The sequence below is a fragment of the Oryctolagus cuniculus genome, chromosome 3 (genome assembly GCF_964237555.1).
Source record: "Oryctolagus cuniculus chromosome 3, mOryCun1.1, whole genome shotgun sequence".
Lineage (NCBI taxonomy): Eukaryota > Metazoa > Chordata > Mammalia > Lagomorpha > Leporidae > Oryctolagus > Oryctolagus cuniculus.
This window is the reverse complement of record NC_091434.1, coordinates 141,093,764-141,107,136: the sequence shown is the minus strand read 5'-3', so window position 1 is coordinate 141,107,136 and position 13,373 is coordinate 141,093,764. Positions and strand designations below refer to the sequence as shown.

The 13,373-nt window shown below is 40.7% G+C and overlaps 1 protein-coding gene across 8 annotated transcripts in view; it reads right to left on the bottom strand.

Annotated features, from left to right (window-relative positions):
• Nucleotides 1–13,373, bottom strand: part of DNAJC2 (DnaJ heat shock protein family (Hsp40) member C2) — a 30,326-nt gene that overhangs the window by 3,202 nt on the left and 13,751 nt on the right. For all 8 annotated transcript variants that reach the window (XM_002712025.5, XM_070071185.1, XM_070071186.1 and 5 more), the window contains 12 exons: nucleotides 10,968–11,066; nucleotides 10,146–10,287; nucleotides 8,407–8,487; nucleotides 7,631–7,696; nucleotides 7,057–7,148; nucleotides 6,859–6,980; nucleotides 6,325–6,474; nucleotides 3,396–3,484; nucleotides 3,248–3,317; nucleotides 1,420–1,604; nucleotides 471–571; nucleotides 244–351 (listed from right to left, as the gene is read on the bottom strand). In XM_002712025.5, the coding sequence (XP_002712071.1) occupies nucleotides 244–351; nucleotides 471–571; nucleotides 1,420–1,604; nucleotides 3,248–3,317; nucleotides 3,396–3,484; nucleotides 6,325–6,474; nucleotides 6,859–6,980; nucleotides 7,057–7,148; nucleotides 7,631–7,696; nucleotides 8,407–8,487; nucleotides 10,146–10,287; nucleotides 10,968–11,066 (1,305 nt within the window). The remainder of the gene's footprint in view (nucleotides 1–243; nucleotides 352–470; nucleotides 572–1,419; nucleotides 1,605–3,247; nucleotides 3,318–3,395; nucleotides 3,485–6,324; nucleotides 6,475–6,858; nucleotides 6,981–7,056; nucleotides 7,149–7,630; nucleotides 7,697–8,406; nucleotides 8,488–10,145; nucleotides 10,288–10,967; nucleotides 11,067–13,373) is intronic.

Sequence of the window (13,373 nt, the reverse complement as noted above, 5' to 3'; positions counted from 1 at the left end):
CCCTGTGCAATCTAGTCAGTCACATCAAATGTAAACATTTCACCAAACATGCCGTTCTAACTCCGATTTGTAAAACCTAGGACTAAAATAAACCCAGGTACCCCCTCCCATGGCACCTGAAATGAAAGCACTATTAATTCTCAGTTAGTAATGGTTAGTAGGAGTAAAGCTGTGACCGTCTGGAAAATGCTTGCCTGGATACACAGCTATCTTTCTACTTCCAGAGAAGCAAAACTTCGTTACCTTCAAATCGTTCGGAAGGTGTTGCATTGTCTGCTTGAGGCACCACTCCATGTTCTTTTTTGAACTTATCAAACGCCTTTTTGTTTATGTCATCTTTTTGATGAGGGTCTGGGAAATGAAAAAGAATTCAATGCAGAACAGATTATCTCATTTACTCTTTCAGTAATTGCATAGGTCACTTAAAAAAATATGTGTTTAAGAGAAGTGATTTCTGAAAACTAACTCACCAAGTTTTTGGAGACTCTTTGCCTTGCCAATAACATCTTTGGCAGTTCTTTTGACTCCAGAAGAAGAATGTATGTTCATGTAATTAGCAATAACTTCCCATCTAGAGCAATGGACATAATCATGTAATAGTACTAAGGAAAACCAAGTCGTTACATTTCTACTGCAGAAGAGAATGGTACGCGCTCCAAATTGGTGGTCTAATTATGCTACTTCCCTAAATTACTATTCCTGGACTATAATTTTTGCTTTTCATATGTTTAAACCAACTATAATTCTGGTTTTAAGTTCATACAAAACCTTACAGAGTCTGTACAAATCAACAGAAATAAAACCATACATGCATTACTGCCACTGTAATGCCTATGAAGACACTTGAAAATTCAGGGGGAAAACAGGATGAAAAGGTTAGTTTACTTCAGTGCAAAAGGATTTTGAAAACCATTCAGTTTTCCATGAACTACTTGAAGACCCTTTATATGTGTGGACTTCCAAATGGTTTTGCACCAAAATAAATGAATTCTTTAATTCCACTTTCCACAGACTTTTTTAGAGCATCCTAGTATTTTCTGAGAATTCATTCTGAAAATTGAACCTTACTTTCCTCATCTATAGAATGAGGGAGGCTGACCTCCAAAGCTTTTCTGAGTTCCACACCCAGACTTTGAGGCTTCAGCTGGAGTGAAACGTATCAGCAAGGCTGTGAAAGGGCGCCAGAGAACATGAAGCCCAGCACCAGCCAACAGGACAGTGCGGCTCCCATGTGGTGGTGGTCTGTACTCGCCCCAGAACCCGATGCAGCATCTTGCAGTAATACACTGTACAGGACTGGCCAGTGTGAAGTGTACCTGTGCTTTCCACACTTCTATGGCACAGGATCTAGTGGAAAGCCCATCTCTGAAGTTCCTGCTGTAACCCGCATGTGTTCAGGAAAAGGTGTCAAACTAGTACCTTGAATTTGTTCCAGCAGGGAAGAGATTCACAGCTTTAATTAGTAACTGCAGATCGTCTTCAGACCAATTTTTACTGCCACTTCCACCTCCACCAGTTGACTTCTCTGCATTCTTAGATGCTTGCCGCATACGAGCCTCAGCTTCCTCCTTCTCTTTTCTAATTTGCTCATTTATTTCTTCTATCTACACAAAATATCATAGGTAAGTCAGAAACTTAAGCATCTTGCTACCTGATAGTCCCTTTCTGACTCTGTGTAGCCTTCATTCTGACCCCAGCAACCTCTCATGCCAAGCCCCCAAACTAGCATCAGCTTTCTAATCTAGCTTCCAGTTTGTTCCAGGAACAAGAACCACCCATGGCCTGCCCTGTCCTGTACTTGTGTCCTGTGACTTCCAGTTGCCCTGGACACTACTTGGGAAGTCTGTTGTCACTAGGTCATTCACTCAAGGCCATTTCAAACCTGCAAGCTCTAGGCCTTTCACAGTAGATCATCTCATTTATTCTTTACAGGAAGGAAAAGGTACAGAAAAATCTGTTTTACCTTCAAATTCTATCCCTTCCACTGTTACGTGTAGTCTACTTCAAATATGCACAATACTTCCTCTACTTGAGGTTTCATTCAGCTGCTACCCAGGCAGCATCTGACATTTCTCCCCTTCGGACCCTAGAAACAATCACTGGGTCCCTGTGATACCAACTGTGAGTGTTCCCTGATTCCACCATCACTTTCATGGTCCAGGGCCTTAGTCACCACTCCTGACTAGTCACTACATGTAAGCTGATGCATCCTGCCCACAAATGCCAGTACAGTACAGTGCTGAACCCTCTGACTGAGAGATCTGCAGTAACACAGATGGGTCTTGAGGGTATTAAACACTTCCTTACTTTGACTTCATTCTTCCTAATCAACTTCATTTCCCAGTTCTCTGTAGTTTAAGTTTGTTTATTTGAATGTTAGAGCAAGAGCTTTTCCATCTGCTGGTTCACTCCTCAAATGGTCACAATGACTGGGGCTGAGCCAGGCCAAAGCCAGGAGCTCCAACGGGGTCTCCTACATGGGTACAGGGGACCAAGCACTTGGCCCATCTTCTGTTGTTTTCCCAAACACATCAGCAGGGAGCTGGATGGGAAATGGAGCAGCCAGGACTTGAAGCAGCACTCAGATGGGATGCCAGCATGGAAGGCCGAGGCGTAACCCCCTGTGCACAGTGCTGGCCCCCGCTTCAGAGTTGTGTAGTTCCTGGTCCCCAGCCTTCACTTTAACACTCCTTCCTCACTGAGCCCTCCGTCCTGCCCCTAACCACTCAAATGAGGGCACTTCTTGTCCAGCCAATAGCATTTACTATGGCCTTTCATCTTTCCCAGAACCCTTTTCTTTTCAGCATAACTGTTCCTGAACTCTGTGGCAGCAACAGCATTAGGCATTTCTCTAAAAGTGCATAGGCACAGTGCTCAGTGCCATATATATATATATATATATATATATATATATATATGCATGCTCATGCTCAAACTTGTTGAACTGAGTTAACTTTTTAAAACAAAAGGTGTAGACTGGACAGAAAGATCTTTTGGATCAAATGTTATACCATATGAAAATACTCAAGGAATAATCAAATTTTTTCTAAAAATTTCATGAAAACTGACTAATGTGCTATCTAGCACAAATACTATCAATGATAAACTTATTAACAGAACATAGTAAGAGACACAAACAGAAGTCAGATACTCTCTGCTCTTAGTAACTTATATTAGGTGGAGAAACAGCAGGGTAAAAGCAGAATTAACTGTTAAATATAGGTAGAAGTGATTCTTTCTTCATTACCTGTTTTTCGAGAGCTGCCTTTCCTACTTCCTTTGTGGAAGATGTGAGTGTTTCATTCAAGCACTGTAAGCTGAAGAAAGAAACAAGTATGAAACTCTTGCTAAGCCCGAAGATGCTTTCCGTATCAGCCCCAAAGATACGTACACACCTTGCCAATTCCAGCCGATCACAGAGTTTCTCCACTTCTTCCATCATCTTAACCCGTTCCGCCTCATTGTCAGAAAAGTGATTCCATGTCTAGAAACACAATGCAAACATTTCCATTTATATCTCCTGGTACTCAAAAATGCATCCATGGACACAATTATAGAGCATGACCTTTTCAAAGAGTGTTTTTTTGTTTGTTTGAAGAGAAAGAACTTCTATCTACTGGTTAACTCCCAAATGCCTACAATAGCTAGGCTGGGCCAGGCTGAACTCGGGATCCAGGAACTCCATCTGTGCGTTTCCCACAGGCAGGGGTGCACACACTTTGGGACACTCCATTCCCAGGCAGGGAGCTGGACTGGAAGCAGAGTGGCCAGTACTCAACCTGCTGCAATAAGGGATGCCAATGTCTCAGGCTGCAGCTCTACGACGCTGACCTCTGAGAAGTTCTTGATGTGAATGTACATGATGGACTTCTGCCTGCCACTAGGTAATCCCAGGGCTCTCCCTGATTAGCTGGCAACAAAAGGCATTACCAAATGCAGGAAGAGAATCAAAACAGGAAGAAGCAAAAAAAAAAAAAAAAAAAAAAAGGTAGAGTATCTCTGGATGGCATTAAAAAAAAGTTAGTCATTACTCCTCAGAACTAATTAAGGATTGAGGAATCTGGGTGATGACTCAAAATCTTTCTGACTGCTTATTCTATATAGTGTACTTAACTGTAAAATCTGATAGAATTAAAAATTTTTGATTGATAATTTATTTTTGAGAGGGAGAGAAGGAGAGAGAGAGCAGTTTGATCCACTGGTTTATTCCCCAAATTCCAGCTACCTCCCAGGGTGTGCACCAGCAGGAAGTTGGAGCTAGGTGTTGAACCCAGGCACACTGATGTAGGATGTGCGAGTCCTAACCACTGTCTTAAAGGCCCATCTCTCCTGGAAATTTTAATTTCATTTTTCATTAATTTTTTTTTTAATTTTTGATTTGAGAAATATGGATAGAAATCATCCACCTGCTGTTCACCCCCAAAATGCCCACAACAGCCAGGAGCCCAGAAATTCATCTGGGTCTTCCAAGTGGGTAGCAGCGACCCAACTACTCAAGCCATCACCTGCTCCTCACAGGGTATACATAGCCAGAATGTGGACAGGCAGCAGAGCCAGGACTAGGAAGATACGGCATGTAGGTGTCCTACGTGGCATCCTAACTGGGCCCCTGCATCTGTACGGGAGACCTGGAGAAGCTCCTGGCTTTGAATTGGCTCAGCTCTGGCTGTTGCTGCCATTTGGGGAGTGAACCAACAGAAGGAAGACCTCTCTCTCTGTTTCTGCCTCTCTGTAACTCCACCTTTCAAATAAATAAATAAATCTTTAAAACAAAAAAAAGTGGTAGACAGAGAAAGGCTTCAACTCCAGGCAGCTTGCCTGAGCCCATGTCCTTTATCACATTGTTTTCTGATAGAAGCAGTACACACACAGCAATCTTCTACCCAAGTGAAATTTAAGAAAATATTTCATTTTTTACACTTAAATTCTCTTCCTGCTCACCAAATGCTTGAAAAGATTTAAAAAAAATTCAGCCTAGGGATGGGCTAATTTCAGTTCATTATTAACTGATGATTTGGCAGAGCATGTACTAGACTATACGTGTCAATGTCTAGAGCCTTTTTTTTTTCTTTTTTTCTTTTTTTTTTTTTGACAGGCAGAGTGGACAGTGAGAGAGAGAGACAGAGAGAAAGGTCTTCTCCTTTGCCGTTGGTTCACCCTCCAATGGCCGCCGCGGCCGGCACGCTGCAGCCGGCGCACCGCGCTGATCCGATGGCAGGAGCCAGGAGCCAGGTGCTTTTCCTGGTCTCCCATGGGGTGCAGGGCCCAAGCACCTGGGCCATCCTCCACTGCACTCCCTGGCCACAGCAGAGAGCTGGCCTGGAAGAGGGGCAACCGGGACAGAATCCGGCGCCCCGACCGGGACTAGAACCCGGTGTGCCGGCGCCGCTAGGCGGAGGATTAGCCTAGTGAGCCGCGGCGCCGGCTTAGAGCCTTCTAGACATTCACATGAAAAGTAACACAGGGGCAGGCGTTGAGGCACAGTGGCTTAAGCTGCTGCTTAGGTCCTGCATCCCATATTGGAGAGCTGGTACGAACCGCAGCTACTCCACTTCTGGTCCAACTTCCTGCTTGTGCATCCTGGGAGGCAGCAGAAGATGACTCAGGCACTTGGACCCCTGCCACTCACGTGACAGAACCAGACTGGGTTCTGGGCTCCTGGTATCGGCCTGGCCCAGCCCTGGCTGTTAAAAGCATTTGGGACGTGAGCCAGTGGATGAAAGATCTATCCTGTTCATCTCCTCCACCCCACTTAGTAGATGAAAATAAACATAAAAATTAACATAAAAATGTTTTGAAATACCTGTGTAACTCTGACTTTAAAACAAATAAATAAATCTTAAAAACAAACAAATTGTGGCCCATTTTCACATTGATCTGGTTTCTGCAACAAATCAAGAGTAAACAGGGGTGGAGGAGGAGGGCTGGGGGCCTGTTACAGAATTAGAGAGCCCGGAGAGACCACTGCAGCTGCTGTGTTGACCTTATATGCATCCTACTTTGAATAAACCAACTAAAAAAAACATTGCAGCGATATACAGGGAGATCAGAATATGAATACCAACTTTAATACCATAAACACTGACAAATATATTTTGGTTTACTAATGGCATCATGGTCATTTAAAGTAAGTCCACCAGAACTGCACACTGAAATAGGCACATGGGAAGTTCAGCAACAGATAATTTAAAAGCAAATTTGCATTTTAAGATAAAATGTGTACACCTTTTAATCATATTTATATAGTATAAAGAAAGAGGTATTTTTAAGCTTAGCTTGCTTGTGCCTATTACTAACACTATTTATTCAATCAGTCTGACATACCTTGCATGAGTTTCGAAGTTTTTGCCTTTCCTTTTTAATTGCTTTTTTCTGGATATCTTTCTCCTTCTTTGCCAGTAACGCCTGCTGTCTAACTTCTTCTTCTTCTTTCTCCTTAGCTAAGCGAGCAGCTTCTAATTCAGCTTGTCTTTGCTTTAAAAATAGAAAGTTAAATCATTTTAATAACAAACTCAGAATTTCCAAATGCCCTGTCATTTTATTCAAAATATTCAATCTTTTAAAAATGTCAAATTAGAAAAAATGACATCTACTTATTGAGGACTGAAGGTTGGACTGGGAAATACAGCTCTTTAAAGTTCTACAATATTTACTGCAAAATGTGCAACAGAAACACTAGAAATCAGCATAGTATTAAAGGCACTGGAAGGACATCATGTTTTTGCTAAGAATCTGCTAAAAGAAGCTCTCAATCAACTGAAGCAGCTTGTCATGATGCATTCCCAATTTTTTAAATAGAATCAAAGAATAAAGATTTTATGAACATTTAAAGTCCAACTTCATCAAATATTATCTTACTTTTTCTTTAGCTTCTTGCTCCTTCCGTTTTGCTTCTGCTTTTGCTTTCTTTTCTGCTTCTTTCTTGGCTTTTTCTTCTTCCTTAAATTTTTTTATCCTTGGATCACAGCTATATGCATTGTCTACCGAAAAAAGTTAATCTTTTGAATGTCTAACATTTAATTAAAGAACTTAAAAAACAGCAGCGATTATACTGACCAACTAATGTTCTTATTCTGTTCATTTCTTCTTTTTTCCTTTGAGCCCTGGTTGCTCTGTTCTGCTTTTCAATCCATCTCCTCTCATCGCGACTAGAAAACAGAAAATACTGGCAATAAATTACTGCTTAGAGGTAGTATTCTTGAAAAATGTACTGTTTTATACATTTTATGTAAGTAAAGTCTTGGAAGGCTAAAATGCTCTGTTGCTCCTAGTGTTAAAGTGTGCCTCTGTTTACTATTAACCTTGGCGAAAACTTTCGGACACTCATGTCAAAAGAATTCCCCCTCCTCACAGGGAAAATTAAAATAAAGCCTGGGTCAAGGAAACAGAAGAAAAAGAATTTCATGAAGTAAGCTGTTTTGACAGTTACATTTTACTATTTAAGCATATCCCAACCAATTACTGATGTGGCCCCGTCTAGAAGGGATTTCAAAATACTTTGTCAGAGAGCTTATTTAAAAAGATGTACAAAGAGAAAAAACACAAGAAAACATGTGGCACAATTTTACATTATCACTAATACCAAAAAACCAAATAAATATTTTTCTTCATCACTGCCTTTTATACATACCATTCTGCTTTTTCCTTTTCTTCTTCATCTAAGTAAGAAAATTCTCTCCAAGAATCAAAATTATACCTAGACAGTAATAAAATCAAGACCAAAAAAATGAAAACAAAAGAAAAACGCATGCAATTTCAGAAGACAATCATGACAGGTGGGATGGGTCTGCCTCAGCAGGTCACCCTGCCCTCCTTGTGCTCGGAGACGCTGTGCTGCAGTCTCACTGGCACAGCTCCCTCCCTCTTCTTGAAAGACACTGCAAGAACAAGGTAAAGGCTCTCTCCCCTCCTGCCTAAGGCACATTCACACTTCCCCGCTACCCCTTCTCTGTTAGATTTCTCTCTTGCCTAGGACCTGTACGGCTTACCATTCCTTCACTTTCCCTCGTTGTCAAGCTACAAGGCCACTCTAGGAGTGATCAGGTAAGAGCGACTACTGCACAGCTCAGAGAACTAAACCTTACTTTGTTCAACAGTGATAAAAATGTTTTCATAGTTACAAGATGATTTAATGAGAAAATACAGCACATAAAATGTCTAGTAAAGATTGTACTTTTTTCTTTTTATTAATAGAAAACAGACCAGGAAAAATATTCAAAAAAGTTTAACTATCACATGGCAAGGAAGAGAATTATGTAAACATCTTCATTTCTGACCAGAGTGCTTTTGTTCGGTGAAAGTTCTGTGATTCATCCATCCCGCAATTAACACGACAATCAAGTACTTATTGAATATTTAACTCTTTTTAAAAAAAGACAGCATCAGAGAAATAGTGTATTCACTTACCAGAAAGAATAAAATGCATCTACATCTTCAAATGAGGAATTCATATCACCAAGTTTAGGGACATTTTTCTTATTTGACCATCTGAAACATTAAAGGAAAAATTCAACTCAAAGATTTTACTAATCCCCTCAATCTCCCCCATCTATAACCTGTGCATCTAAATCATGAACTGGAAGGTCAGCTGTAGTGCATTAAACAAGGTAGGTGTGCAAAAGTGAGAACAAGGATGGCCACGAGAGGGGACAGAACTATGCAACAGTCTTCCAACCATCAGGTTAGCTCCAGGCCTATAAATATGATGACGTGGGAGCTGCCTGGCAGCCGGCCCATCCTCCCAAGCTCACTGCTTTCTGCTCCTCACAGGCAGCACAGGAGCACCCGTAGGCCAATCCTTTAAGACACTGGCATGCAAGGAGGGAACAGTTTTCAATCTCCTCATCACCACCACCCCACGCTTAGCCCTGGATTTCTAGGCTCAGCACTTCACCCCTGGCCTCTGAAAAGGAGTGTGACCCCATCTTTTCCACTGTATGAAGTTAACACTGCTGGAAATACTCTAGGAAATCTTTGTTTAAACCCATGTTTTAATCTATCATCATTTAAACATCAACAGTTCTTGAATTATGTGCTCTCTTTAAACAATAAAACAGATCTTAATGATTGAAACTATTTATATACACATATACTCTACCACTTTCCACACTGTTATACACAAATGAGAAAGCGTGGAGGAAGTATCAGACCACATCAAACTTCCCACCAAGTGGTTCACAAATCAGCTACACAGAAGAATCACTTGGGAGCACTAAACATCTCTGCATGTATGTAAACCAGTAAATCAAAATCTCTCCAGATGAAACTCGGGCAAATGTTTTCAGACATCACAAGTGATTCCAGTGTGCAGCCCAGGCGAACTTGAAGGGAACTTTTCAGTGCAGAGGAAACCAGAGGAGTTGGCTACTGGTTCTGTATATACTATTTTTAAATGAACTTTAATGAAATAAATTATATATGCTGTAACCTTTTCTTTATTCCATTTGAAAGGAAGAAAGATTTCCCATCTGTTGGTTTATCCCCCAAATGACGGCAATAGCCAGAGTTAGGCTAGGCCAAAGCCAGAAGCCAGGAACTCAACCCAGGTCTCTCATGTAGAGACGGCAGGGACCCAAGAACTTGAGTCACTGATGCCTCCCATGGTGTACCGTAGCAGCAAGCTGGAGTGTAGTGTGGAGCTGGACTGGAACCCAGGCACTGTGATGTGGGGTGTGGGAGCCTTAACTGCTGCGCCAAAGCCCTGGTCCTGCTTTAATCTTAGATACAAATCTGCCTTTTGTCCCAAAGCCTTGTGATGACCAGGTGTTCAAGAAAGGATCAAAAGCTTTTCTCAAGTGATATCAAGCCAAACAGAAAAGTATACCCACTAAAAAGGGGGAACCAAAGATGGGAGATGACTGTAACCCAAGTATTAGTATCATACCACATCAAGTCAGGTATGGTTCTTTCCCTTGAAGGGAACTGACAAGAAAAAGACACCCTAAGAAGGCAGGAACTTCACTATGGACAGGTAGAACTTCTGTTCACAGCAAACATAAATGAGAACAGTAAGCTCAGGGAAGGGTTCAGTGAGGAGGGGAGACTGGGAACATTCTATAAACAAAGCTCTCATTAGAAGGAAAAGAGGAAACCTGCATGACTCTAAGAAGTGAGTTTTCTGATCAGAAGGAGAGGCCCTCACTCACCTGGAATTCCTTTCAAACACTGGGGAAAATACTTCAAAGAAATTGTCTTTTGCTTCACTTTTAGAAGGAACAGAGTTATCAAAAGTAGGATCTACACTGTTAAACGCCCGTCTCTTCACTGGATCAGATAACATTTCATAAGCTGAGAAAAAAAAATTGTAGGGTCACATTACCAAAACATTACCTACTTTTTTGTCTCCAATAAAACAAATACCTCCCTCCTTTAAAAGAGTTATGGGTTTTCACATTTAAATATTTTGGTTTGTGAGGTAGGAAGGATTTAATTTAGGGAACAGTTCTTACACTCCTGGATGTAACCGCACTTAGCTCCTTTTAAAAGTATTTCTGATAAACAAGAAACAAAATAATAGTTAAATGTTCACCTCGCGGGATAGCAGGTGACTCTAGGGAAAAAGAAATAGCTAGAAAATTCACTGCTGGGCTCTCAGGCTGAGGCTGTGAAAAATGGAAGGATATTAGGCTTCCTGCAAGGGCCAGGAGGAGCAAGTCGGAAGGGTACATACAATTTTTAGAAATTACCATCAAAACATATTTAGGAAAAAAATCACATTCAAGGAAAATGAATACTTCCTTCTAAAAAGGATCACCTGAGGACCTGTTAAATACATATTCTCACGGGGGGCAGGGCCTGAGACTGCATTTCTACCAGCTGCCAGGTGGCTCTGGGGAGATTACTAGAAATAAACCGACGTAACTGAGAACATCTGACAATGCAAGGAACAGTTAATCCAGTGACAGTACGCAACCCTAGCAATTATTAAATATAATTACTCTGAGAAATGCCCGACTCTGTTTTCTGACCTTTAGTTATACAGGTGAAGTAGTCATTATCGCCTTCTTTTATTGGTTCACCAGCTGCTTTCCGTTTGTCTGGGTGATGTTTTAAAACCATTGCTTTGTCTACAAAAGAAGTCACATTGAGATAATTTGTCACTTCAGGCATCAAAACTGAAACTAAAGATGAGCTAATCAGAGACCACTTCTAAAATGATAATGCTAATTTTAAAATATTTTCTCCCATGGTAAAACATACGCTTATTAAATGGGGAAATTACAGAGGAAACTGAAAGAATATTTTAAGAATTAGTGCCAGCATCCGAAGAAATGACTATTTTGGTGGATTTCCATATATTTCTTTTCTTAAGACTTTTTTTTAAGTGTATGCTTTAAAAAAAAGTAGGCATAATCATATCACATATCCAAAATTTACATTCTTTTTGTCAACATTATAGCATTTACATCTTTTTTGCATATTCTTCAAAATCTTTTTAAAGACTACAATATTTCAAGTTAGATTTATCATAATTAATGTAGGTATATCTCTGCTGTCAGATTCTTGGATTGTTTCCAATTTTTAACTACTGTCAAGCCAATATGAATCATTTTCAATGGAAGCATTCCCCACATTTGGGCTTCTTTCTTCCTAAGATACATTTACAAAAGCAAAGTCAATGAACACGCAGCAGCAGGTTCCTCTGCAAGTCACACTCCGTCATGCTCGTTCTCACCGGTTTCACTGGCACAGGGTCTGGCATTTAAAGTCAGTGACAACTAATGGTGCTCAACAGCTCTTTCGTTGTATTTGGAGGATGGAGGGACTGTTTTATGCTTTTCTTCTAGTTTGTGTGAGTCATTTCACAATTAATATTTATTTATTTGAAGGGCAGAGTGATAGAAGAGAAGGGGGTTAGGAAGAGACTTTATCTTCCATCAGCTTGTTCAAATGGCTGGTCACTGACTTCTACTGGGCGTTTAACACATGCCAGGCTTATGTATCAGTTCATCTCTCAAAACCCTGTAAGAAAAGTACTATTATTTTCTCCATTTTAGAGAGGAAAATGAGGTGAGAGAGGGCAGCAGTCAGAACCATCATAACCTCCTCCAAGCGTGGTTCAGCTGGGCTCCAATCCAGCCAGCTGAACTCCTTAGCCTATGCTTTGTATGTTGTCTTTCCTAACATCACCATATTAATCACTAATGCTTTCCTTCAAATGTTGTTCACATTTATGATTTTAAGAATATTCATAAAGGGCTGAAGTTGTGATACAGTGGGTTAAGCCACTGCTTGGGATGCCCACATCTGATTTGGAGGGCCATTTGAGTCCCAGCTGCTCTGCTTCCGATCCAGCTTCCTGCTAATGCACCTGGGAGACCACAGAAGGTGGCCCAAGTACTTGGGCCCCTGCCATCCACATGGGAGATCCAGATGGAGTTTCAGGCTACTGATTTTGGCATAGTCCAGCCCCAGCCATTGTGGTTACTTGGAGAACAAGAACCAGCAGATGTTAGATCTCTCACTCTCTCTTCCTAACTCTTTCAAATAAAATATTTTTTTAAAAATTCAGTCATTTTTATTTACAATTACTGACCATTTCCTTTACAAATTCTTCCAGTGTTTATAATGTTTTTAAATTTATTTATTTGAAAGGCAGAGAGAGAGAGATCGATCTTCCATTTGCTGGTTCACTCCCCAAATGGCTGCAATGGCTGGAGCTAGGCTGATCAGAAACCAGGAGCTTCTTCCCAGTCTCCCACACAGATGCAGGGCCCAAGGACTTGGGCCATCTTCTATGCTTTCCCAGGCCACAGTAGAGAGCTGGATCAGAAGCAGAGCAACCAGGACTGTAACTGGTGCCCATATGGGATGCCAGCACTGTGGGCAGCGGCTTTACCACTACACCACCATGCCGGCCTCGATACTTTTCATTGTTAATGTTTTCAATGGTTAGACTGAAAGTTAAAAAAAAATCTTTTTGGAGCTGACAGCCAAATTAATAGCTAAAATTGGTCATTTTTTCAAAACCCTAATATCAACTAAAAATCCCCTTCTCCCCTGATGTGAAATGCCTCCTTTATCATAGACAACTTTACTTCTTGCTTCACTTAGGCTTGCTCTGGATTATTTTTAAAATGGTGTGCTTTCTAATATATCTGATAACTTCCCAAAACTGTAACATTTCACATATTTTTCTTATATAGCCACTTGACTCAATTCTTGGTGTCCCAGGTATATTTTATATTACCTACACAAAAATATATTTCTTTCCAAGAGTTTTCTTTATTTAACTTAATTAAAATACCTTAAAATAAATTAACAAATAATCTTTAATTCATTGTGCCAATTCCCAAAATAGTATTAAATAATGGGCAGGTTAGTTTTTCCCCTGGATATTAGTAGTAGCAGCACTAATATCACACAGTTAAAAG